Below are 27,613 nucleotides of genomic sequence, written 5' to 3'. Positions count from 1 at the left end.
TTCTGAGGCTTTTTCCAGAGATTCTGGTTCTGTGCAGCTTGACCGGAGCTCATTGACTCGGTCTTCTGAGGTGAGAGTGGTGCCCAGCTCCTCCAGGGAGGTCTCGTGGACGCCGTTCCGAACAGGGTAAGTTTTGGTGCGAAGCCGCCATTTTATTACTATATTTCCGCCCAGTTGGGCGATGGCTGCTGAGAGAGTTAAGCGCTGCTCCCGTTGTGGTAAACGCAGATCAGCAGCGGGGCTGTGTAAAATGTGCTCCTTAGACGCTCATGCTAGTATGAGCATGGTGAGCGATGTTTCTTCCCGCTTGTTGGAGCTGGCAGCGGGCGCCATTTTGGAAGCGCCGCATGTCTCGACCCTCGCGGTTGTGGAGGAGTCTGAGTGCAGGGGGACGCCTCGTTTAGAGGCTGCCAGAGGAGCTACTACATCCGTTTCTCCTAATTCGGAGGCGGAGGGCCAGTGTGAGGTTTTCTCTCCCGAGTTTGTGCTTTTAATGCATAAGGCGTTCATGCTGAAAAGAGCTCTGCCGCTGGTGTCACTGCGTTGCATCCTGGCTTCCCTCCGGGGGCTGAGGCCCCGGGGATGGCTTCAGATGTTATTTGCTCCCCCGAGCGTTGGAAACACTCTAAACATAGACGGGTAAATTCCCCGTCTGAAAGTGGCGCATATCCCCCCCCCCCCCCCATATCGTCGGGCTGTGGGGAGTCTGAGCGGTTTGGCAAGCCCTCAGGGACAGATTATCCAGAGGAGGGTGTCTGTTTGCCACTGGATTTGGATGATCCCAATGCGGCCTGGATTTTCCACCGCGATGTGCTGCCAGCTCTCATTGCTGACGCCTTGCAGGTCTTCTCGATTGATGATCCTGCTGAAGGCGAGGCCTCCTTTGTTAATCTTAGGAAGGCAAGTACTAAGAAGCTTACTCGGGCTTTTCCGGTGCATGACTCCATCCAAGAGCTTATGTCTGCTCAATGGTCTAACCCTGATGGGCCGTTGAAAGTGGCCAGGGCTATGGGTCAGCTTTACCCTCTGCGTGAGGAGCACTGGGCCCCTTTGGGGATGCCTAAAGTGGATGCATTGGTCACAGCCATGACAAAAAAAGACCACTCTCCCAGTAGAGGGAGGAGTCACTTTGAAAGACATGCAGGACCGGCGGCTGGAGTCTGCGCTGAAGCGGCCCTTTGAAATTGCGGGCCTTGCCTTGAGGGCGTCTATTTGCAGTTCCTATGCAGCCCGGGCATGTCTTTCCTGGCTACAGCAGGCGGTGGAACAGCCTGCCGATGGTGCAGGGCCCCTTTCTGAGGCTGCCCTGCGGATGCAGTTGGCCCTGTCATTTTTGGCTGACGCCCTTTATGATCTGGTCAGAGCTTCGGCTAAACAGATGTCTGTGGCGGTTTCTACCCGCCACCTTCTTTGGCTGCAACATTGGGTGGCTGACATGGCTTCTAAGCAAAGGCTGGTGAGGCTACCCTTTCGGGGCCTCCTGTTATTTGGAGAGGAATTGGAGAAGATTGTGAAAGACCTGGGGGACTCTAAACCCCAGTGGTTACCTGAGGATAGGCCAAAGCCTTCTTCCAAAGGTTCTGTGTTTCCCTCCTCTTCCAGACCTCGCTTCCGTGAAGCTCGCAGGTGTCGTCCGGGGCGCTCTGCTGGGTTTTCTCAACGTACCCGTTTTCAGCAGAGGAACTCCTTTTGTTCGGACAAATGTTCTGCAGGGGCTGGGTAAAGGCCAGGAGTTCAGGGGCGTCCTCCACAATGATAGGACGCCGGTCCACTCTTCCTTGCCTGCAATAGGAGGACGTTTTTCCCTCTTTTTAGAGGAGTGGACCAAGATTACCTCAGATCAATGGGTCCTGGACCTAATCAGAGAAGGTTACCGACTGGAATTCGGTGCCCCGGTGAGAGATGTGTTTGTGGAGTCTCGATGCGGCACTGCCGTAAAACGGGCGGCCGTAGAGGAGACCTTACAAGTCTTGCTGCACCTCGGAGGTCCCGGTGCCTCCTGCCGAACGCGGCTGCGGACGCTATTCCATTAATTTTGTCGTGCCTCGAAAAGGTGGGTCTTTCAGACCGATCCTCGACTTACGAAGAGTCAATGAGGCCCTCAGAGTACGACATTTTCGCATGGAAACCCTGCGCTCCGTCATTGCGGCGGTTCAGCCAGGAGAGTTTCTCACGTCTCTGGACCTAAAAGAAGCATATTTGCACATTCCTATTTGGCCTCCACACCAGCGGTTCCTCCACTTTACTGTGTTGGGAAAACATTTCCAGTTTCAGGCCTTGCCTTTCGGCCTAGCCACAGCTCCCCGTACCGTCTCCAAGGTAATGGTGGTCGTAGCTACCTGCCTCAGGCGAGAGGGTATCAGAGTTCACCCTTATCTCGACGACTGGCTCATCAGAGCGGACTTGGCAACTGAGAGTTGTCTTGCCACCTGACCCCCTCTCAGTCTCTCGAGTATTTGGGGGTCCGGTTCGACACGGCATCGGGGGTTGTCTTTCTCCCCGACCAAAGGCGGTGCAAGCTTTAGAATGAGGTCCGTCTGCTCCTGCGGATGCCTCGCCCGCGAGCTTGGGACTTTGTCCAGCTGCTGGGGTCGATGATGGCCACCTTGGAGGTAGTGCCTTGGGCGAGAGCGCATATGAGGCCTCTGCAGATTTCCCTGCTTCAACAATGGTCTCCGATGTCCCAGGAATATCAACGCAGACTAACGTTGCTCCTTGTGGCCTGGCTCAGTATGGAGTGGTGGCTCTCCGACAGGATGCTGCGCCAAGGAATGCCTCTTGCGCTTCCTTCTTGGTGCCTGGTGATAACAGATGCCAGCCTCCTAGGCTGGGGAGCGTATTGCCAGGGAAGCTATGCTCAGGGTCTGTGGACATCCGTGGAAGCGGGGTGGTCCATCAATCGCTTGGAACTGAGAGCGATATTCCAGGCTCTTATGGCCTTTCAAAAGACTCTGAAGGGGCTTGCTGTCCGGGTTCTGTCGGACAACATGACAGCGGTGGCATACATAAATCGTCAGGGAGGCATTCAGTGCAGGGCCCTGACCGTGGAGGCCGCTCAGATTTGCCACTGGGCCGAGCTGCACCTGCAGCTGCTGTCAGCAGCTCACATAGGAGGTCAGAGCAACGTGCAAGCCGATTTTCTCAGCAGGCATCAAATCGACCTGACGGAATGGGAACTGGCAGAAGAAGTCTTCAGATTTGTGCCAAATGGGGGACTCCCGGAATGGATCTAATGGCGGGGCCAGACTCAGCATTCGCGCAGGCTGCCGGCTCTGCTCTGGAACAGAAAGGTGACGTCCAAGAGGGCAGGACCGGCAGCCGTTCCAATGGTGATTCCGGCCCCGCGGTCAGTGGCTTCTGTTGCCACTGCTGCTGATCATCTAGAGAAGCAGCAGCAGCTGCAGCAGGGATGTCAGGGTGGATGAAAGGAGGGGAGGGGAAGAATAAGGGGAGAAACTGAACATGAAGAGGGATAGGGACATAGAGATGTGGTCCTGGACATGGGAGGATAGGGTCACAGAGGGGTGCTGCTTTAGAGGGCAAGAAGATAGGGGCAGGGATACAGAAGGTTGATGGACATGGACAGAGAAGAAATGTCAAATGGCAAAAGAGTTAAGAGACTACAGGAGAAAAAGGAAACCAGAGTCTAGGACCAACATGATCACAAAAATTACAGGACCAGACACGAAAGGTAGAAAAATGAATCAAATCAAATTGAAAAAAAAAACCAATTCATATGAGTGAATCAAAGCAAAACAAAGACTTATTGGCCAAATCGGACAGCACTGGGTGTCACTTCCAAAACCACATGGCCTGAGGTAAATGACTGATAGCAGCTGTGAGTTTCAAGTGACTCAGTAAACTTTATTTAATATTTACCTCCAGAGAAAGGAACTGTTGAAGTCCTCCTCACCTCCAACCCACCCTAACTTAAATTGGTGAGCAACTCCTTTTGTAAGGCAGCACTCTTGTCATTCTGTTTACTTGAGAAGAATGTGATAACAATACGAATGTGATGGTTTAGTTAATCCAGTGGTTCTGTTCCCAGGCCAACTCTTCAAAAGTCATTACAGACCTGGATGAGGAATTTGATGGTCTGTATTCTGTTCTGGATGAGATGAAAGAGAGCATGACCAACACCATCAAGCAGGAACAGGCTAAGAAGTCTCAGGAGCTTCAGGTAATTTATAGCTCTGGATGGGAGTTGTCTGGGACCAAAGTGCAAAAATGTACTCTTCAGCTGGACTGGTGGAAATGCAGCTATTACTGGAGAATTTTAAATGCATGAAAACACCTGAGGAGTTTCATTATGCCCAGATCTTCTATTCAAAATCTCCTTGTATTGTGAAGAGAACCACAAATTCTATGTTTTAAATACTGCTTCTCCTACTGAGATTTCTTGTAACCTTTGGAAAGCCATTTACCACGTTACTACCCAAGGAACAAATCTTCAGGGGCAGGGAAATATACTATACCTGTAAGTAACTCACTTTGAATTTGGGTTTGGAAAGGCGAGTATACAAGTTTAAAATCCAGATCTAATGTGTAAGATTTGCCCCATCTTCTAGTTACTCGTTGGATTTCACTGGGTGGGTGCACCAATGCTTAAGAGTCTCTCTTGTTCTTTATAGGATGCCGTTAAGACTTGTACAGAAACACTCCTTTCAAATCCTGATAAGTTACCTGCAGGTACTTGCAATGGACTTCAATCAGGGTTTGCATGGTTCTGAATGCAGCTAGGAGTTGCTTTGAGTCATGATACCCTGAGATGATCTGTGGTTTCACACGAGCCTGGCCATGTTCTTCTCTGTTTATAGGCCCTTTGTGCAAAAGCTCTGTTTATCCACTTTTGGAGAAAAAGCATTCAGTGACCCAATGATTTTCCCTCATTATTATTTATTGCATTTGTATCCCTCATTCCCCCACCTATTTGCAGGCTCAATGTGGCTTACATAGATTTGATAGCATTGTCATATTTGGATATCACTACTACTACTACTACTTAACATTTCTAGAGCGCTACTAGGGTTACGCAGCGCTGTACAAAATAAACAAAGAAGGTCGGTCCTTGCTCAAATGAGCTTACAATCTAAAGAACGAAATGTCAAGTTGGGCAGTCTAGATTTCCTGGGTAGAGGTGTAGAGGTTAGGTGCCGAAGGCGACATTGAAGAGGTGGGCTTTAAGCAAAGATTTGAAGATGAGCAGGGAGGGGGCCTGACGTATGGGCTCGGGGAGTTTGTTCCACGCGTGGGGTGAGGCGAGGCAGAAAGGGCGGAGCCTGGAGTTGGCGGTGGTGGAGAAGGGTAGTGAAAGGAGGGATTTGTCTTGAGAGCGGAGGTTACGGGTAGGATCGTAAGGGGAGATGAGGGTTGATAGGTAAAGAGGGGCTGCAGATTGAGTACATTTGTAGGTTAGTAGCAGAAGCTTGAATTGAATGCGGTACCTGATCGGAAGCCAATGAAGTGACTTGAGGAGAGGGGTGATATGAGTGTATCGGTTCAGGCGGAAGATAAGACGTGCAGCAGAGTTCTGAATGGACTGAAGGGGGGATAGGTGGCTAAGTGAGAGACCAGTGAGAAGTAGGTTGCAGTAGTCAAGGCGAGAGGTAACGAGAGAGTGGATGAGAGTTCGGGTGGTGTGCTCAGAGAGGAAAGGGCGGATTTTGCTAATGTTATAGAGGAAGAAGCGACAGGTCTTGGCTATCTGCTGGATGTGTGCAGAGAAGGAGAGGGAGGAGTCGAAGATGACACCGAGGTTGCGGGCAGATGAGACGGGGACGATGAGGGTGTTATCAACTGAGATAGAGAGTGGAGGTAGAGGAGAAGTGGGTTTGGGTGGGAAGACAAGAAGTTCTGTCTTGGCCATGTTCAGTTTCAGGTGGCGGTTGGACATCCAGGCAGCAATGTCGGATAAGCAGGCCGATACTTTGGCCTGGGTTTCCGCAGTGATGTCAGGTGTGGAGAGATAAAGCTGGGTGTCGTCAGCATAAAGAAGCCATGAGACGAGATCAGGGAGCCCAGGGAAGAGATGTAGATAGAGAAGAAGGGGTCCAAGGACAGAACCCTGAGGGACTCCAACAGAGAGCGGGATAGGGGTGGAGGAAGAGCCATGAGAGTGTACTCTGAAGGTACGATGGGAGAGATAAGAGGAGAACCAGGAGAGGACAGAGCCCTTGAACCTAATAGAGGACAGTGTGTCGAGAAATAAGTTGTGATTGACAGTGTCAAAAGCGGCGGATAGGTCGAGGAGAATGAGGATGGAGTAATGACCTTTGGATTTGGCGAGGAACAGGTCATTACAGACTTTGGCTAATGCCGTTTCTCTCGAGTGAAGTGGGCGAAAGCCAGATTGAAGCGGATCGAGGATGGTATGAGAGGCGAGAAAATCAATGCAACGGCTGTATTTTGTATTTCAAGTATTTTGGAGAGGAAGGGTAGGAGGGAGATGGGGCGGTAGTTGGAGGGATAGGTGGGGTCAAGTGAAGGTTTTTTGAGGAGAGGTGTGACAACAGCATGCTTGAAGGTGTCTGGGACAGTTGCGGTGGAGAGAGAGAGGTTAAGGATATGACAGATGGGAGGGTGATAGTAGGAGAGATGGTGATAAGTAAGTTGGTGGGGATGGGGTCTGAGGAACAGGTGGTGCATTTCGAGGAGGAGAGAAGATGGGCGGTTTCCTCTTCGGTGATATCAGGAAAAGAGGAGAAGGAGGCCTGGGTTGATTGGTTGAGGGAGTGGGTGATAGGATGAAGAGGAGGAGAAGGTTTAGTTGTGAATTCGAGGTTGATCTTCTGGACCTTGTCGCGGAAGTAGTCAGCCAGTGATTGAGGAGAGAGTGAGGGGGGGGGGGTGGGTGGGAGCGGAGGGCACTTTGAGGAGGGAGTTGAGGGTGGCGAAGAGACGACGAGGGTTAGAGCTGAGGGAATTAGTCAAGTGAGTGTAGTAGTCCTGTTTGGCGAGGAATAGGGAGGACTGGAAGGAGGATAGCATGAATTTGTAGTGAATGAAGTCAGTATGGGTGCGAGATTTCCTCCATAGGCGTTCAGCCGATCGGGAGCAGGAGCGAAGGTAACGGGTGCAAGGGTTAAGCCAGGGCTGGGGATTAGTGCGCCTTGTGGGAGGGGAAACAGACGGTGCAAGGGTGTCTAGGGCGGAGGAGAGAGTGGCATTGTACCTGGAAACAGCCTTGTCGACGGACTCGGAGGACGTGATGGACGGGAGGAGATTGGGGATACTAGCGGATAAGGTGGGGGGGTCAACAGCCTGGAGATTCCTGGAGGTAGTGGTTAGTGTTGGGCGGGACTGAGGGGGAGGTTGATGAAGTGTGAAAGTGATGGTCAGAAATGGGAAGAGCAGAGACGCAGAGATTAGAGGGCGAGCAGGTAGAAGAGAGGACGAGATCAAGACAGTGACCAGATTTGTGAGTAGGGGTGGTAGAGCTCAGTTGGAGGTTGAAGGAGGTAGTTAGGGTGAGGAATTGAGAAGCGTATGAGTCGGATGGGTTATCAGTGTGTATGTTGAAGTCACCAAGAATGAGGGATGAGTATGAGGGCTCAAGAAAAACGGAGAGCCAGGCATCGAAGTCAGTAAGGAAGGAAGGGAGGGACTTATCAGGGGGGCGGTAGATGACTGCAACTCGGAGTGGCAGCGGGTAGAATAGATGGATGGAATGGACTTCAAAGGATGAGAAGCAGTGAGACTGTGGTAGGAGGAGGGGTTGAAAACTGCAGGAGGGCGAAAGTAGTAGGCCAACGCCGCCACCGCGGCTAGCCGTGCGGGGCGAATGGGAGAAAAGGTAGCCTCCGTGGCAAAGGGCTGCAACTGAGGCAGAGTCGTCGGGGGTGAGCCAGGTTTCGGTTATAGGCGAGCAGATGGAGGGAATGGGAGATGGAGATCATGGGTGAAGGTAAGTTTGTTGCAGATTGAGTGGGCATTCCACACGAGAAGGGGAGGGAGGAAGGGGGGAGGAGGGGAATGGAGATGAGATTGGAGATATCGCGGGAACGTTTGCATAGATGAGACGAGGACATGTGTGGTGGACCTGGGTTGGGATTGATGTCTCCCACGGATAGCAGGAGAAGGAGCAAGAGAGAGCGGAGAAGGGTGGGGGAGGTAGGGCGACGAAGGCGGGATGCGTAGAGGAGGAATGGGGAAGGGTTCATGGCAGGAAGGAGGTGTTGGAGGTTAAGAGCTAGGAAGGAGGAAGAGGACAGTAGGGATGGTGAGGTGGTGGGGGATAGGGGTAGGTAGGGTATTACAGTAGTGGGCAGGATGGGGAGGGATGGGTGATAAACAGCGGAGGGAGGGGGAAGAGATTGGGGAGGGATAGGGCGAGGAATAGAATGTGAAAGGGGGCCATAGGTAGTGAGAGAGGTAGGGAGTGAGTGAGCAGGCAAGTTGGACAAGCTGGTGGGGTGGAGCAAGCTGATGCAGATGGGCTGGAAGCTGGATCAGGCGGGCTGGAGCAAGCTGATGCAGATGGACTGGATCGAGCAGGGGAAGCTGGATCAGGTTGACTGGAGCAAGCAGGATTAGTACTGTGTATTGCTTAAGGAAGGGAGAGGGAAGAAGGAAGATAGGTGATAAGGTAGTTTTAGAGGGTGTGCGTTCATAATTGGGTGGACTTAGTGAGCTTATAGGTTTTCATTGTAGGCTTTGTTGAAGAAGAATGTTTTCAGAGATTTTCGAAACATAGTTGTTTCTTTGATTGCTTTCAGGTTTGTAGGTAGTGCATTCCATTTCTGTGTGCTCTTGTAAGAGAAGGTAGTGGCGTGCATCAGCTTGTATTTAAGTCCTTTGCAGCTGGGGTAGTGCAGGTTGAGAAATTTGCAGGAGGATGTTGTGGCGTTTCTGGGAGGTAGGCCCACGAGGTTGAGCCATATAGATTGAGGCGTCTGCATGAATGATTTTGTGTACAATCGTGCAGATCTTGAACGCAATGTGCTCCTTAAGTGGAAGCCAGTGAAGTTTCTCTCTTATGGGTTTTGCGCTTTCATATTTGGGTCCGACACACAAATGCAAAAAAATAAATAAATGAGTGATGTCATCTGACAGTGCTGGGATGGATCAGCCCTCCCAGAGCTGAGAACTAAGTGTAACATTCTAATCATGTGCAACACCTTCGTTTTGTGTTTCCACTTTGCCAGACACAAAACCAAAGCACTGCTGTGTTTTAAAGAGGTTTTTAATTTTTATATGTGCAACAATGTTTTTTCTTCTTTGCTGCAAAATACCTTATTCTCCGAAGACAAGCAGGTTGTCGTATTCTCACGTCTGGGTGACGTTATCTGACAGATGCCAGTGCGGACGCTAACTAGCAAGTTGAAGAATTTTCTAGCAGTGTCTTTCTGCACATGTGCTGTTAGCCTTACCGTCCAACATGTAAGCGTGGTCCCTCAGTCTTTGTTTTTCCACACATCAGGGAGGACGTATTTTCATGTTCTCCTCACAGTGTGATTTGTACTTCTCCCCCCCCCCCCCCCCCCCCCCCCCCCCCGGGCCTTCTTGTGCAAGTTTTTCAACTTCCTTCAGATAATTTTTCCTTTAAATTTACCCTTTCTTCAATTTCCTTTTTAATTTCTTAAGTTTTTCAGCCCTTGAAGATTCCTTTATTTTTCACATATTTTGATGCTGGGGCATCAGCACTTCCCCTCCTTGGAAAAAGTACCACTGCAGAAGTCTCCCAGCAGCCAGGATCCCTGCTCCCGTGCCTTTGTCGATGCCTTCCTTTGATGAGCAGTTCCAAGCCATGCTCAGGTAGGAGCTGGTGTGGATGCTGCAAGGGCACACCGCTAAGGCATCGAGGGTGCTTGCACCAACTGCTGATCCAGCTCAGATTCTTCCTGAGGCTCCTTCCATACCGATGCAGAGATTCTCTATTCCAGCATCTTGATGGCTGTCGACCTTGATTCATACAGTACTGCGCTTGATATTGGGGGAAGGAAGCTTTCCCAGAGTTGGCGATTAGGACTGTACCTCGGTGATGTTGAGGGGGCATGGTGAAGAGTCTAAATGAGACTGCTTATGTGATTCAGATTCTAATGGGGGATACCTTCTGATCAGTCACCACCTCAAGAGAGATGAAAATTTTCACCCGAGGGACTTTTCTTTCACTGGGTTTATCAAGGAGATGTCTTCTGCCATGCTTTTTATAAACAATCAGGGAGATATGGGATCCTACCACTTGTGTCAGGAAGCAGTGGGGATGTGGCAGTGGGCCCTCCTTCATGGGATGGACCCCCGAGCCACATACCTCCCAGGAAAGGACAGTTGCCTGTCGGACAGTCTGAGCAGGGTTTTGCAACTGCACAAGTGGTCTCTCAATATGAGCATAGCCTGCAAGATCTTCCAAGAGTTGGGCCCCCTCTTGGTGGAGCTTTTTGCCTCTCACCTCAACAACAAGGTGCCCCAGTTCTGCAGGCTTAGATCACATGTCAGACTAGCATCAGATGCCTTTCTCCTGCATTGAGAGAGTGTCTTTTGTATGTGTGTTGTCCAATATGTCTCATAGAGAAGACTTTACTGAACTCAAGCAAGACCAGGGAACTATGATTTTAATTGTGCATTGCTGGCTGAGGCAGATCTGATTCCCTCTTCTTCTGGAGTTATCCTCCAAAGATCTATGGAGATGGGACTGTTTTCTGACCCTCATCACGCAAAACAACCTCCAATCCCTGGCCCCCAAAGCTTGAATGATATAAACATAGAATTTGAAACCTTGGATTTGCTGGAGGGAGTCTCCCATATCTTGATGGCTTCTAGGAAAGACTCTACTAAGAGATGTTACTCATTTAAGTGAAGGAGGTTTCTGTCTTGTGTGAGGGCAAAGCCTTAAATCCCCTCAATTGTCCTACACAAAAAAATTGCTGGAATGCCTCTAGTTGGTCAAAGTTGTTAAGTTGCAAGAGGATTGTGAAACATTTTAAGAGGACCTTACAAGACTGGTAGACTGGGCATCCAAATAGCACATGAGGTTTAATGTGGCCAAGTGCAAAGTGATATATGTGGGAAAGATGAACCCAAACTATAGCTACATGATGCAAGGTTACACAAAGTTGCCACCCAGGAAAAGGATCTAGGTGTCTTCGTTGATGATATAGGTTGAAACCCTCTTAATATGCAGTGGCATCTAAGAAATCAAATAGAATGTTCAGAATTATTAGGAAAGGAATGGAAAACAAAAATGAAAATGTTTTATAATGCCTTTGTATTGCTCTGTTGTGCGACCACACCTCAAATACTGTATGCAATTCTAGTAACTACATCTCAAGGTATTGCGGAATTAGAAAAGGCACAGAGAAGGGCAACAGAAATGATAAAAGGGATCTTCCCTGAGAAGAAAGGCTAAAGCAGCTAGGGCTCTTTAGCGTGGAGAAGAAACATCTGAGGGGGGATACGATAGAGGTCTATGAAATACTGAGTAGACATGGAATGAGTAGACATGAGTCGCATGTTTACTCTTTCCAAAAGTAATAAGACTATGAGGTACACAATGAAGCTACTAAATAATAAATTTGAAACAAACCAGAGAAAATATTTCTTCACTCGATGTGTAATTAAACTCTGGAATTTGTTGCTAGAGGTTGTGGTAAAAGCAGTTAGGTTAGCAGGGTTTAAAACAGGTTTGGATTATTTCCTAAAAGAAAACTCCATAAGCCATTATTAAGATGGACTTGGGAAAATCCACTGCGCTATGTAATTGTAGCTACAGGCAAAATGGAACAGGTCTCATGGAATTCTGAGATGATCTTCACTGGCTAATCTTTTCATGTGCATATTTATACAGTTAGTTATCAAAGAAAAAGCACAGCTGGGCTTTCAAGACTAAGACAACAGGAGTCCTTTATTTAAATCAGACCCAACACGGGCCGTGTTTCAGCGTGAACAACGCCTGCCTCAGGGTCTATTAATGAAACATATAAATTACAATCAAACATCTCTCTATATAAAAGGCAACACCAGGAGGTCACGTGATGCGTCGCGAGCAGTAGCCACGTTTTTGCACTGCTCCGGGACCCCCGCTCGCTCTGCACTCGCGGATTAACGCAACAAGCAGTCCAACGCCGAAAACACAAGTCCCCACAGCTTTGTGAACTTGCATGGAACAATTTCTTGTCTCCATGCCGTCCGGAGCCCTAAGGAAGACAGCGAAAAGCGAAAAAGAAAAGCCGGCGGCTTTGAGCGGCGAATCCAAGATGGCGCCGGGTTCGCCGAAAACTGAAGCTGAATTCTCGCCGCGCCAATTATCCCAGCTGGTTGCTGCAGTAGGGGCAGCGCTGGAACCTCGGTTTGCGTCGCTGGAGGGGCAATTCGGGAAAATTGATGGAATCCTGGCGGATCTGACGGGACGTGCTGCAGAAGTGGAAAAACGGGTGTCTGATTTGGAGGACAACTGGCAACGCAGAGAGCCTGACTTTAGAAGCCTACAAGATCGGCTGACACAACAGGCAGAGAAAATAGATGATATGGAGAACAGAGCCCGGCGCAACAACCTCAGGTTGGTGGGTTTGCCTGAGAATATCCCTGATCAGAACTTAGGCTCAGTTTTAGAAGCGTGGCTCCGGAAAGAATTTGCATTGTCAGATAGCAGGGGCCCATTTTGTATTGAGAGAGCTCACAGGATTGGGAGACAACAACAGAACACACAGCGAGCCAGGGTGGTTATCATTAAAGTTCATAATTACATCCACAAAGATGAGATCCTGCAGGGATATAGACTGAAACGAGATTCCCTGGCTTATGCAGGATCCTGCATCCACATATTTCAGGATTACTCGGCTAGCGTCCAGGAGAGAAGGCGGAAATTCCATCCAATCTGTACAACCCTGGTGACCAAGAAAATCCGATTCCTGCTGTTGTACCCTGCTACCTTGAAAATCCATCATACAGGGAAATGGGTTACCTTTACTTCAGACCATTTGGCACTGCAGTTTGTGAATAAAAACCTGGAGGAAGCCAGGGATCCAGCTTGATTTGGTTTTCTGCCTTTGACAGAAAATGAAGGCATTACTGGCCAGTGGCAAGTGACGGAGAATCTGGGAGACCCACTTTGTGGATGCCCTCCCAGAATTTTGACTGTTTGTAATAGACAGTTATGAAGAAAGCTGGGGTGCGGGATGGGTTGGGGGTCCTCGCATTTTTGTGACTTCTACATAGTTGGGGCTAGTAAGGTTAAAGTGGGCAAGCGAAGAGGGGTTGGGGGGTGGGAGGAGATAGAGATGCATGTAAGGGGGAAGGGTGGGAGAGTGGGCAAGAAGGGGGGAGGGGGAATAGGTGGCAATGGGAAGTTGAGCGTGATTTGGGTGAAGGAAATGCCATGGAATAACATTATTAAGTATGTATATGTGATAGCGCGCTACTGCAGGGAGGGGGAGAGTCAGGACCTCTGGGTGGGGGCTGGGCACCCGGGGTGTTATTTGGTTTGCTGCCTCGAAGGTATCAATGGAGAATGACGGGAGATTAAGGTAAATTTTCAGATACCGAGACTAATTTCTTGGAATGTGTCCGGTATTAACTCCCCGGTAAAACGCTCAAAAATTTTAACGACCCTGCAGCGTCACAACGTGTCTATTGCCTGTTTACAGGAGACTAAATTGTCGGATGCAGAGCACCTGAAACTGCGACAGAGATGGGTAGGAGATTGCTTTTATTCATCTGCGCAGGGGAAGAAGGGAGGGGTGGCGATACTCATCCATAAGAGCTTGCAATGCACAACACGGGTGGTGGTTAGTGACACTCAGGGACGATATCTCCTATTGCATTTAAATGTAATGGGCCAAGAGATTTTCTTACTTAATGTGTATGGACCGAACGTGTATGACCACTCCCTCTTCCAGCACATCACACGACTAGGGTTGCAATATTCAGCTGCACCGTGGATTCTCATGGGAGACTTTAATCAAGTAATGGATGGGCAATGGGACAGATCAGCCCCGGGAGCGGGAGTGGCGCTGGGCAGGGGCAAGGGGTTACCATATCTGTGTAAAACGTTAAACGTAGTAGACCCCTGGCGCCTGATGAACCCTAGTGTCCGAGACTATACTCATCTTTCTCGTGCTCACGGTACATGGTCAAGGATAGACTACATCTTGCTAGATGCTAGTCTTTTCCCAGAAGTCTCCCGGGTTGAGATAGGCCCCATGGAGGTCTCAGATCATGCTTTGATTTGGGCTGACATAGAATTGGGAGCGGCGCGGCTAAAGGGACGCCAGTGGCGTTTCCCGTCCTATTTGGCGGGGGACCCCCACTTTCAAGATTACCTTAGACAAAAATGGGCGCTGTTTGCAGACATCCATGTGGTGCATGAGCCTACGGCGCAGTTATACTGGGAAACGTCGAAGGCTGTAATGCGGGGGGATATAATTTCCTATATGTCAGCAAGGGCGAAGCGTATGGCCCAGGGGGTAATCCAGCTGGAACATAAGTATCAGATAGCTAAACGCAGATATCTTGCGGCCCCTTCTAAATTGCTTCGAGAGGAGATGGTTTCCACACTTACAGCATTAAACGCCCTTATTCATGAACGTACTAAGAAACAATTATTCCACCGTTCATTTGCTTTCCATAGGTATGGCAACAAGACAGGTAGGCTATTGGCCAGAGTGGTAAAGAGCTGGAGTGGTAATAGGTTTATCCCTTCCTTGAGAAAGCCAGACGGGACTCAGGAGAATAGTCTAACGGGAATATTGCAACTTTTCCATGACTTTTACGCTTCCTTATATGCAGCTCTGGAGGCCCAGAGTGGTCCTTCACTAGTAAGTTATCTGGAAGATTCGGGTATACCACAATTATCAGAAGCAGTGAAGGGTCAGTTAAATGCTCCCTTGAGAGCGCAGGAGATCCAATCGGTGATCAAGTCTCTGAAGAGAGGCACGGCGCCTGGCCCTGATGGGTATACATCAGAATATTATCAATGTATGTTACCCCAGATTGTTGGTGCCTTGACGTCCTTTTTTGAAAAATCTATAATTGGGGGAGCGCTCCCCTGCCACGCCAACGAAGCACTGATTACGCTTATTCCAAAGCCGGGAAGGCCATCTGACAACCCGGAGTCATATAGGCCCATATCACTCATCAATGTAGATCTAAAGATCCTGGCTAGGGTGTTGGCAGACCGCTTGGCACCTCACATGCCCAACTTGGTGGGCGAGGGGCAGGTGGGGTTTGTGCGAGGCAGACACTCGTCTATTAATGTACGTAAAGTATGTCTCGCAATCGCACACAGTCAAGCCCAGGAAAAACCGTTGTTATTGGTGAGTCTAGACGCCGAAAAGGCGTTTGACAAGGTGTGCTGGGACTATCTATTTGGGGTTTTGGAATATGTAGGCCTAACTGGTTGGTATGGGCAGGCGATAGCAACTCTTTATTGTGATCCCCGAGCCTCCTTGATGGTAAATGGCCTGCGTTCTGGCACGTTTCCCATAGCTCGTGGTACGCGACAGGGATGCCCGTTATCACCGTTGTTGTTCTTGTTGTATTTGGAACCGTTGTTGCGGACAATACAAAGAGACACTGAGATTTCGGGGCTCGATGGTCCTTCGTTTGCGACTAAAACATTGGCTTTTGCGGATGATATACTGCTGACTTTGACTGATCCACATAAATCATTACCTAGTCTCTTGGATGTTATAGCAGAGTTTAGTTACTACTCTGGATTTACACTTAATCTGCGGAAGTCTGTTGCCTACCCTGTTCAACCTGAGATTAGAGAGACTTGGAAGGGGGAATTTCCGCTCACATGGTCCACTGGCCCTTTAAAGTATCTGGGAGTATTGATTACAGCAGACTTAACACGCCTGTACGAGGTTAATATCCAGCCTCTGCGAATACGCACTCAACAAGCTCTGCAGGGGTGGTTTTCGCTTTCCTTGTCTCTCATGGGCAGAATCGCCTTATACAATATGATTTTGATCCCTCAGTGGCTTTATGTTTTACAGATGCTGCCCTTATTTTTCAAAGATAGCGATGATAAACTAGTAACACAGCTAGTGACGCGGTTTCTGTGGCAGGGCAAACGCCCTAGGTTAAGGGCCTCACAGCTTTTTCTTCCACGCGCCCAGGGTGGTTTGGGTCTGTTAAGTGTTAAGCTTTTCTCGATAGCTAGTAACATGCGCCATTTGACCGATTGGTTTCGAGGATCCTCTTATTTTTCTTGTACAGAAATGGAGACGCGATTGTTTGCCCCCCTTCACTTTAGTGCCTGGTTACATGCGCGACCGGGGAGGTTGTGCACCCCTCCGGTTTTCGCACCGTTGTTGCTATCCGTGCGGAGGGCATGGCGTTGGGTATGTCATTTTTATGGCCTAGAAGCGGAGGCGTCACCCTTGTTGCCGATTCAGGGTAATAAAGACTTTATACCGGGATCTATCTCATTAGATTTGACCACCTGGGCAGCTAAGAGATTGCAGTATTTGCATCAACTATATCAGGAAGATGGAACACTTAAAACATCAGAACTATTGCAAGAGGAATATGGAGTTCCAAAGGTGAATTTTTTTTCCATGTTCCAATTGCGTCATTATTTAAGATCTCTACCACCAACAGCGCTGACGCCGCAGACATGGGAAATACTCTTGACTATTTTGGGTTTAGATGCTCAGCTAGTGATTCCCCTGAAATACTATCATAATACGTTACGGGAACACTTAGGGGACATTGATTATGATAAAGTATTGGACAGCTGGAAGGGGGAGTTGGCGCTGGATCTACAGAGAGATCAGGTGAAGACATGTCTCCTGGGCAGGTGGCGAGTGTCGGAGAATGTGACGCTGCAGGAGATCCATTACAAATTCTTATTGAGGATGTACATTTCTCCACATCGAGCATACCGGGCAACTATTCAGGCCGTGGATGAATGCTTAAAGTGTGCCCAGCCCTCGGCGAATTTGGGACATATGTTTTGGAGTTGCCCGAGGGTTTTGGGATTTTGGCGCCAGGTAAATAAACATGTCTCTCAAATGTGGGAGGTCAGTTGGCGACTATCGCCATTACAATTGTTTGAAGTCTTTAGGGTGTCTCCCTTTTTATCGGGAGAGCTAAGGGCCTTTTTGAAAAAAGCAGTGTTAATTGGTAAGAAGTGCATTCTTCACCATTGGATAACGAGAGATAGCCCAACATTGCAGCAATGGCGCTCATACATGATTGTATTTTGTGCGTTGGAGCGCCGGGGGGTGGGTGATTTATCCACCCCTGGTGGTGACCTTTTTTGCCGGACTTGGTCCCCATTTTGGGACTCCCTGACCGCGGTGGCGCGCAGTAGAATTTTGAACGCTTAAACAGAAACGAAACGATGGGTTATGACATGGCATGGGATGGGGGGGGGGGGGGGGTGGGGGGGGAGAGGGATGGGGGGGGAAGGAGCGGTTATAATCCTGAAGTGAGGTTTTCCCTATTGTAGGGACGGTGGTTTATGTCTGGTGCCATCATGACCACGCTTTCTCCTAAGAGAAGTCTTTGCCAGTGGCGTGGGGCTCATCAGAGTCCAGACCCCGCGCGGCCTGGCACAGCAGAGTGATAATTGGTTACTGGAAAAGAGATGGCCTAGAGTGGGATGATGGCACACTAGCTACTCAAGAGACAGATGTTATCATTCCTATAGAGGTTGGGGGAGGGGAGAAAATTGGTTGACTTCACTTGGATAGTTGATTGTAGTATGTTGAGCATGTACAAAATGGTTGGTTAACACACTTGTATTCTGTAAGATTGTGGTTTAAGTGCTGCAAGGTGGTCCAGAATACTAGGAATCATTTAAACATAAAAACAGAAAGACAAGGTGGGGATGAAAGTTAAAAGTTTGAGGACAGACTGCATCATTTTGTCTTTATTGTATATATCTTCATATTGGAATCTTAGTATATTCATACTGTTAAAAGTGTTCTGGTTGGTTGGTCATCAGTATAAATGTTGAACCACAATCTATGTCGGGATGGGAGGGAAGGGGGATAGTTGGGGGGATAGGGGAGAAAATGTTAAAAACCTTTTTGATGCTGTTTTGTGTTAAGCCTATCCAGCAAGATTTGTTAGTGGAATTTGAATAGTGAAATGTATTGCTAAGATTCGATATGCTGAAGCATCAATAAAATTGTTTTAAACATAAAAGGCAACCCCAACGTTCTATGAAGCCTCCAGCCGGATGTGTGAAGGGGGCAAGATATCCGGTTTCCCTATGAGTGTCTGCCCCGCCCTCTCTGTAACACAGTCAGTGAAGGAAAACAGCAGAGCACGAAATCAAATCGCTGGCTCTGTAACAGTGAAGGACTCAGAGGGGGGAGGGGAGAGAGGCCAGAGGGCAGGGACACACACACTCCCACATGCACACAGAAGAAAACATTGCTAGCCCCCGTTTCATTTGCATCAGAAACGGGGCTTTTTTACTAGTAAAATATAAAAAGCATAAATATAAAAAGTACTCATAGGAGAACACACACAATAAAGTGAATAAGCATCTACATTATGTTTAATAATTTTTATTGATGACATCGCACAAACAGGAAATAATACAATCTTCTAATCCAAGTACAATGTATATAGCAGTAACCACCTTGAACCAAATCTACACTTGTCTGTGCATCATCTCATTTAACATTTTCCGAAACTACCCATCTCCCTCCCCTTCCCCAACTTATTAGCAAAATATGATGTCTTTATATAGAAATACATCTTGACCTTGAAATTTGTACAAGCAATAAATCGTATTTCCCATGTGACAGTCCCCCCCTACCCCCCTCCCCTTCCCCTTGTGAGCTGCTTAGATGTTCAAGATATAGCTGCGGCCTCTGGAAGGCAAGGTCAGCCACAACGGTTCCCATTGTATGCGAAATTTCTCACCCGATTCAGTATCCAGTGAGTGGACACCGCATCTTTCAAGTTTCATCTGATAAAGTAACTGTGTTCTCCAGTAGACCAATGCAGTCTTCGAGTCGGACAGCCAAAACTTCAAAATGGTGGAGATCCCATATAATGTCGCCAAACACACAAAACGCTTGAACCCCTGGGGTGGCAATCCCGAAAGTTTGTATTTATAAAACAATAGGAGGGGATCACAGACCACGGTGCACCCCCACATTTGTTGTAATGCTTGAGTGATCTCACCCCAGAACTCCATTACTAAGGGGCACAACCAAAACATGTGACCTATACTTGCCTCCCCTCTACCACACCTAGGACAGGTCCCATCACAGGACTCTATCACACGTGCAGCCCTCTTAGGTGGTATATACAGTGGTGGAAATAAGTATTTGATCCCTTGCTGATTTTGTAAGTTTGCCCACTGACAAAGACATGAGCAGCCCATAATTGAAGGGTAGGTTATTGGTAACAGTGAGAGATAGCACATCACAAATTAAATCCGGAAAATCACATTGTGGAAAGTATATGAATTTATTTGCATTCTGCAGAGGGAAATAAGTATTTAATCCCTCTGGCAAACAAGACATAATACTTGGTGGCAAAACCCTTGTTGGCAAGCACAGCGGTCAGACGTCTTCTGTAGTTGATGATGAGGTTTGCACACATGTCAGGAGGAATTTTGGTCCACTCCTCTTTGCAGATCATCTCTAAATCATTAAGAGTTCTGGGCTGTCGCTTGGCAACTCGCAGCTTCAGCTCCCTCCATAAGTTTTCAATGGGATTAAGGTCTGGTGACTGGCTAGGCCACTCCATGACCCTAATGTGCTTCTTCCTGAGCCACTCCTTTGTTGCCTTGGCTGTATGTTTTGGGTCATTGTCGTGCTGGAAGACCCAGCCACGACCCATTTTTAAGGCCCTGGCGGAGGGAAGGAGGTTGTCACTCAGAATTGTACGGTACATGGCCCCATCCATTCTCCCATTGATGCGGTGAAGTAGTCCTGTGCCCTTAGCAGAGAAACACCCCCAAAACATAACATTTCCACCTCCATGCTTGACAGTGGGGACGGTGTTCTTTGGGTCATAGGCAGCATTTCTCTTCCTCCAAACACGGCGAGTTGAGTTCATGCCAAAGAGCTCAATTTTTGTCTCATCTGACCACAGCACCTTCTCCCAATCACTCTCGGCATCATCCAGGTGTTCACTGGCAAACTTCAGACGGGCCGTCACATGTGCCTTCCGGAGCAGGGGGACCTTGCGGGCACTGCAGGATTGCAATCCGTTATGCCGTAATGTGTTACCAATGGTTTTCGTGGTGACAGTGGTCCCAGCTGCCTTGAGATCATTGACAAGTTCCCCCCTTGTAGTTGTAGGCTGATTTCTAACCTTCCTCATGATCAAGGATACCCCACGAGGTGAGATTTTGCGTGGAGCCCCAGATCTTTGTCGATTGACAGTCATTTTGTACTTCTTCCATTTTCTTACTATGGCACCAACAGTTGTCTCCTTCTCGCCCAGCGTCTTACTGATGGTTTTGTAGCCCATTCCAGCCTTGTGCAGGTGTATGATCTTGTCCCTGACATCCTTAGACAGCTCCTTGCTCTTGGCCATTTTGTAGAGGTTAGAGTCTGACTGATTCACTGAGTCTATGGACAGGTGTCTTTCATACAGGTGACCATTGCCGACAGCTGTCTGTCATGCAGGTAACGAGTTGATTTGGAGCATCTACCTGGTCTGTAGGGGCCAGATCTCTTACTGGTTGGTGGGGGATCAAATACTTATTTCCCTCTGCAGAATGCAAATAAATGCATATACTTTCCACAATGTGATTTTCCGGATTTAATTTGTGATGTGCTATCTTTCACTGTTACCAATAACCTACCCTTCAATTATGGGCTGCTCATGTCTTTGTCAGTGGGCAAACTTACAAAATCAGCAAGGGATCAAATACTTATTTCCACCACTGTATGTTCTTAATAAAAATCTTTATAGTCTCTCACACTGTATGACCGACAATTGCAACCTATATAGTTTTTTAATAAAATCCTTGCATATGTCGGTCGTGATTGCAGCTTCCAAATCTGTTGACCAATCTCGGGCCAAGCGCACATAATCTATTTCAGAGGTGGAATCCTTTTAGTTGCTGGTGGTGAAACCTGAGGGGAACTGATAACTGAGCACCCAGTGAGTATGTCTCTGTCAGAGTGTCTATTACATCCTCTGTTAGGTCGGTCCACAACAGGGATGTTATGTAATGTTTCAACTGAAAATGTTCAAAGTAATGTCCCCCCTGTATACCGAATTCCTCCACCAGTGTCTGAAGGGGTTTTATTTTCCCCTCTTCATTAACTACATGTGACAAATAAAGGATACCTCGCACTGCCCATTGTCTGAAGATGCTGTTACCCTGTCCCGGTGGAAAATCAGGATTATTAATAACTAGTAAAAAAGGCCCGTTTCTGACACAAATGAAACGGGCGCTAGCAAGGTTTTTCTCGGAGTGTGTATGTTTGGGAGAGTGTATGTGAGAGTGACAGTTTGAGAGTCAGAGTGAAAGTGTGAGTGTGTGAGAGAGAGAGTGAGTCTGGGTGTGAGTGTGTTTGTGAGAGAGTGTGTGTGTGTGTGAGAATGAGAGTGTGTGCAAGTGTGTGTATGTGAGACACAGTGTGAGAGAGAGTGTGTGTGTGTGGGCGAGAGAGAGAGTGTGTGTGAGACACAGATTCTCTGTGAGAGTGAGTGTATGAGACCAAGCGAGTGTGTGAGTGACTGTGTGGCACATAGAGAGTGAATGTGATACAGTGTGAGACAGAGTGTGTGAGAGTGAGAGTCAGAAAGACATTGTATATGAGAGAGAGAGTGTGAGCCGTGCCCTCCCAATCCATGGCCATCTGTCCCCTGCCCCCTCCATTCATCCTTTTCCAGCAATTCCACTCTCTCCCTGAGCCCTGCCCTCCCAATCCATGGCCATCCATGTTTCTCTGTCACCTGCCCCCTCCATTCATCCCTATCCAGCATTTCCCCTCTCTGCCTGAGGCCTGCCCTGCAATCCATATCCATCCATGCCCATCTGTCCCCTCCATTCATCCCTATCCAGCAATTCCCCTCTCCCTGAGTCCTGCCCTTCCAATCCATGCCCATCCATGCTCCTCTGTCACCTGGCCCCTCCATTTTTCCCTATCCAGCAATTGCCCTCTCTCCATGAGGCCTGCCCTGCAATCCATATCCATCCATGCCCATCTGTCCCCTCTATTCATCCCTATCCAGCAATTTCCCTCTCTCCCTGAGTCCTGCCCTCCCAATCCATGCCCATCCATGCTCCTCTGTCCCCTGCCCCCTCCATTCATCCCTATCCAGCATTTCCCCTCTCTGCCTGAGGCCTGCCCTACAATCCATATCCATCCATGCCCATCTGTCCCCTCCATTCATCCCTATCCAGCAATTCCCCTCTCCCTGAGTCCTGCCCTTCCAATCCATGCCCATCCATGCTCCTCTGTCACCTGGCCCCTCCATTTTTCCCTATCCAGCATTTCCCCTCTCTGCCTGAGGCCTGCCCTGCAATCCATATCCATCCATGCCCATCTGTCCCCTCCATTCATACCTATCCAGCAATTCCACTCTCCCTGAGTCCTGCCCTTCCAATCCATGCCCATCCATGCTCCTCTGTCACCTGGCCCCTCCATTTTTCCCTATCCAGCAATTGCCCTCTCTCCCTGAGGCCTGCCCTGCAATCCATATCCATCCATGCCCATCTGTCCCCTCTATTCATCCCTATCCAGCAATTTCCCTCTCTCCCTGAGTCCTGCCCTCCCAATCCATGCCCATCCATGCTCCTCTGTCCCCTGCCCCCTCCATTCATCCATTTCCAGTAATTCCCCTCTCTCCCTGAGCCCTGCCCTCCCAATCCATGCTCCTCTGTCCCCTGCCGCCTCCATTCATCCTTTTCCAGCAAGTCCCCTCTCTCCCTTCCATGACCCCCCCTCGCATCCATGCTCCTCTCTCTCCCATGTCCCAGCCTGGCCCGCCCTCTTCTCCCCCCCCCTTCGCATCCCTTTTTTATTTCTTCTTTTTAACTTTACCTCCGTGGCGGTTCGTGCAGCGAAGCGTCAGGGAAGGAGGCGGCGCTCCCGACGTCTAGCTTTCCCTTCGCTGTGTTCCGCCTTCTTTTGAAGGCGGAACACAGCGAAGGGAAGGCTAGACGTCGGGAGCGCCGCCTCCTTCCCTGACGCTTCGCTTCCGGATTTGTTTTGGTTTTTTTTTCCGCCCTCGACGTCATGACGTTTGACGCGAGGGTGGGGCAGAGACGGCTGGCTGGCTTGAAGGCTTCACACCACAAATCCACGAACCCTTCAGCCTGGGAGTGACGTCAGATGGCTTCATGGCTTCACAGAACGTTGTCCTCAGAACGTTGAGGGTGCGTTTTATTATATTAGATAGGTAGCAAAGGAGTGGTTTTTGCCGTAAAGTAATGTTTCCTACACACCCACCGCCATGTATTTCTAAGTGATTGCAACAGGGGGTGCTTCTGAAACGCTAATGTAGGTAATCGGTTGCCTGAGTGTAATAAATAACTGAAATGTATCTCCGGAAAGATAGAAGTCTCAACTTCAGTGACAGAGAACTCCTGGGTACCCCGATACCAATCATTGATATGACGCATCGCACTGGCAATTGATAAATTCCGCACACTCAGGAGTCCCATCCCTCCTTGTTCCCTTGGGGTTGTGATCACTGTCATCGGCAGTCTAGGGCGCTTCCCTTTCCACAAAAACCCCTGAATCTGTCTATCTAGGGCTTTTTCATCCTTTCCTTTCAAGTACAGAGGTAATTGCTGAAAAAGATAAAGCCATCTCGGGGCTAGAAGCATATTAAAGAGAGCAATACGCCCCCATAGAGATAATGGCAAGGTCTGCCACAGGGATAATCTGTGTTTCGTACTTTCCATCAGTGGACCTACATTAATTCTGTACAGGGAGGTCATGTCCCATGGGATCATTATTCCTAAATACTTTAAAGCCTGATCTGCCCATTGCAGCGGAAAGATTCCCTGCCACCTCTCACGTACAACGTCATCTACTGCTAAGGCACAAGACTTCTGTAGGTTTAAAGAAAATCCCGATAGCTCACCATATTCTTTCAGAACTTCTAGGGCACTTTGCAGTGAGGGCCGGGGGTCACGCAAAACCAGAAGGATATCATCCGCATAAGCTAGGGTTTTGATCTCCTCCCCTCTCATCTGTACCCCCCTAATCTCCCCAGACCCATTCAAAAGCCTTATCAGGGGCTCCAACGAGAGATCGAAGAGGAACGGGGACAGAGGACACCCCTGCCTCGTTCCTTGCTTGACGGGGAACCATTCCGATCGATTTCCATTTGCTATGATCTGTGCCCCCAGTCCTGTATAAAGCACCCAAATAATCTGCATGGCCTCTCCCGGGAGTCCCACCCATTCCAGTAACTGTAGCAGGTATCCCCAATTGACATGATCAAATGCCTTTGAGGCATCTAAACTCACTAGCATAAGGGGGTCATTATTACTTTTGCAATGTGCCATGGCAAGGAGGATCCTTCGAACGTGTGAAACCGAATGACGTTTGGGTACGAATTCCACTTGTGCAGGGCCTACCAAAACTGGAATATGTTCTGCCAGTCTGTTGGCCAAAATCTTGGCAAGTAGTTTAATATCTACATTGATGAGCGATATTGGGCGGTAGGAATCAGGGTCTGACGCCACTTTCCCAGGCTTTAGTAGCAGCGTGATTAGGGCCGTATTTTCATGTTTCGGGAACTCCCCTCTCTCTGTCACTTCCTGAAAGTAATCTAACAAAGTCGGAATCAGAGGCAATTGTAATGCTTTATAAAACTCTCCAGAAAAACCGTCAATCCCCGGCGCTGAATTATGCTTCAAGCCACCAATAGCCCTCTGGAGCTCTCTCGGTTGTATAGGCTGAGCTAATTGCGCCCGAGCCTCTGGTGTTAACTTTGGCATCCCTGCCCTGATTAAGAGTGCCTCTACTGCTTGCTGTGGGGGCAAACTAGTTGAATTATAAAGGTCCCGAAAATGTGTCTGTACAATTTGCAAAATGTCAGTTGTTTTATTCCTTAACTCTCCCTCTTTATTCCTCAGGGCCGTGATGGTACGGTTCCCCGCCCATGGCCGGACTAACTTTGCCAATACACTCCCTTGTCTATTGCCGTGTTTGTGTAATCTGTACTTTTGATATATTAGGCCTCTTTGGGTCTGCTCGTGTATTAACGAATTTAAGGTGGCCTGGAGAGCCTCATAATTGTCTCTGTTAACTTGAGTCGGGGAATTTAAGTATGTGCGCTTGCCCCCCCCCCCCCCCAGCCGATCTGACAAATTAATAATGCTAGCTGCTACTTTCCGTCGTCTCGCTGCTACATAGGAGATAACTTTCCCCCTCATCACAGCTTTTGCTGTGCACCAAAACAAAGTCGGGTCAGATTTATGCTGTTGATTGTGTAATGAGAATTCCTCCCATTTTTGGTGCAAAAACTTCACAAAAGCCACATCTTTAATTAAGTAGTTAGGGAATCTCCATGTCCTAGCTGCCCGACTTTGTTTGGTCTGCCAACTGAAACCACACTGGGGAGTGGTCTGAAATCAGCTCTTGCTCTATGCCAGCTGCTGTTACATTTGAGAAAAGCGGGCCTGATATAAACAGATAGTCTAAACGGGCCCAGGTCCCATGGGCCCGAGATCGGTGAGTGTAGTCCCTTACCTCTGGAAACAGGGACCTCCAAACATCCACCATCCCGAGAACCGTGGTGAACGATGGAAGGATCCCTTGGTCCCCGTAACTCTCAGCCCCCACATTCTGACTGCCTGTGCAGTCCATGTTTGGGTTCATCAGTGTGTTCATATCCCCAGTAATTATTAACCTCTTATCCCTATAAGGTAACAGGACCCGCAATAGCTCTGAAAAGAAGTCTGGAGGGGGTGGGTGCATATACAGATGATAAGAATATTTCAGACCCCTGCAGATTTAGTTTGACTAACAGATAGCGCCCATTATCATCCCGCATTATGACCTCAGATGTACAGGCCAGGTGTTTGCGGTATAAGATCGCTACTCCCCCCTTTCTCTTACCAGATGACACATAGTCCACTTGCCCCACCCAGGCTCTCTGTAATTTCTGATTCTCTGCGTCAGAGAGCCTGGTCTCTTGTATGCAGGCTATGTCCACTCTCATCCTCTTCAAATGTGTTAGGATCTTCCTCCGTTTTATTGGGGAGGAAATTCCCCCCACATTCCATGTAACTATTTTATAGTTAGAAGAGCCAACACACAAAATGTTCCATCAGTAGAACCCTAACTGTATATAAGTCAGTGCCAGGGCCCCAGCCCTTCCCCGGCACCCAATTGCTCCTTTTTACTGTTGTCTTAGGAAACCTGTCTCTTCCCCACCAAGTTAAGATTTCGCAGCTTGTCGCCCCATATTCATAATTGTAGCAGCCCACAATCCCACCCGACCCTCCACCCGCCCCGAACCCTTTTCCCTGTCCCAACGTAACTTGTTCTGAACACTTGCTATCCCCCCCTTATGTCCCTTATCGTAGCTACGAGAGAGTGACGCCAATTTGTCGTCACCGAGGTCACCTCTCTGCAAGGGTCCCCGCTCCCCTTTAACCCCATTACTTACTGCAACTTTCAAAACTCAATATTAAACCGCTTTCTAAATGTCCATATTTAGTATTCATCTCCACCAGTTATTTAGAACACTGTGTCCCAACAAAATAAAATCCAGTTAGTCTCATACCAGATCATAGTTCATGGAACCGCCTCTTGTTGGCCCAGCTCTCTGTTTATATAGTCCATGGCCATTTTCTCAGAGGTAAAGGAGCTCCACTTCCCTTCTTTCTGAATTTTAAGAATCGCTGGGTATGTCAGGGCAAAACGAATTTTCTTCTCCGCCAGCGCCGAACATGCTGGATGAAACCGTCGTCTCTTTTTCTGCAGGCCTGCAGAGTAATCAGGGAAAATTAAAATCCACCTTCCATCGTATTGTAGAGTGTCCCTTTTTGATTTAAATCCTTGCATGATCTCTTCTTTGTGGATGTAGTTATGGATTTTAATGATGACCACACGGGGTTTTTGTTTCTCTACTTGTAATCTCCCCAGCCTGTGGGCTCTCTCAATGCAAAACCCCCCACTGCTATCCGAGAGAGCAAATTCTTGCTGCAACCACTTTTCCAGGAGGGGACCCAGACTTTTCTTGGCAATCGATTCGGGGATACCGACCAGCCTCAGGTTTGAGCGTCGCGCTCTATTTTCAAGATCTTCCATTTTCTTGGCCTGCGACCTGAGCTGTTGTTCCATTTCCGCCATTCGTGGCTGGTGAACGTTGCACGTGTCCTCCATAGTCGATACCCTTTGTTCTAGTTCGTGGGTTCGCTTTGATAGCTCCGCCATGTTCGCGTCCATCTTCCCCAGCTGATTTGCCAGCGATTGGAATCTCGGTTCCAGAGCCGCCACTACCGCCGTGGTCAACTGAGTGAGCTGCCGTTCTGAAAATTCATCGCGTACTTCCCGCCCGCCATCCGCCATCTTGGGCTCCGCGGGAGAGGGTGATAGCTTCCCCTTCTCCACCTCTACACTTCGTTTAGACGTTCCAGCCGGCATGGGGAGCAAGAAATGTTCCATGCACACTCCGAAAGTCTGGGTCTTACTTTAGAGTCCGGTTTTGCAGCTGTATTCAGGTATTTATCGTGAAATAAGAGGAGCGGGGACCCGGAGCTCAGCCTCTATGCTGT

The 27,613-nt window shown here is 48.7% G+C and overlaps 1 protein-coding gene across 2 annotated transcripts in view; it reads left to right on the top strand.

The window, feature by feature from the left end:
- The window catches only part of FSD1L (fibronectin type III and SPRY domain containing 1 like), a 525,899-nt gene that overhangs the window by 49,890 nt on the left and 448,396 nt on the right, over window positions 1-27,613 (top strand). Inside the window, exon 3 of one of the 2 annotated variants that reach the window (XM_030194324.1) lies at window positions 4,049-4,180. The exons of the other annotated variant lie outside the window; for it this stretch is intronic. Coding sequence (XP_030050184.1) covers window positions 4,049-4,180 — 132 coding nt within the window. The remainder of the gene's footprint in view (window positions 1-4,048; window positions 4,181-27,613) is intronic. 2 annotated transcript variants of the gene reach the window in all.

Source organism: Microcaecilia unicolor, chromosome 2, assembly GCF_901765095.1.
Source record: "Microcaecilia unicolor chromosome 2, aMicUni1.1, whole genome shotgun sequence".
NCBI lineage: Eukaryota > Metazoa > Chordata > Amphibia > Gymnophiona > Siphonopidae > Microcaecilia > Microcaecilia unicolor.
This window is presented reverse-complemented; position numbering and strand designations above follow the sequence as displayed.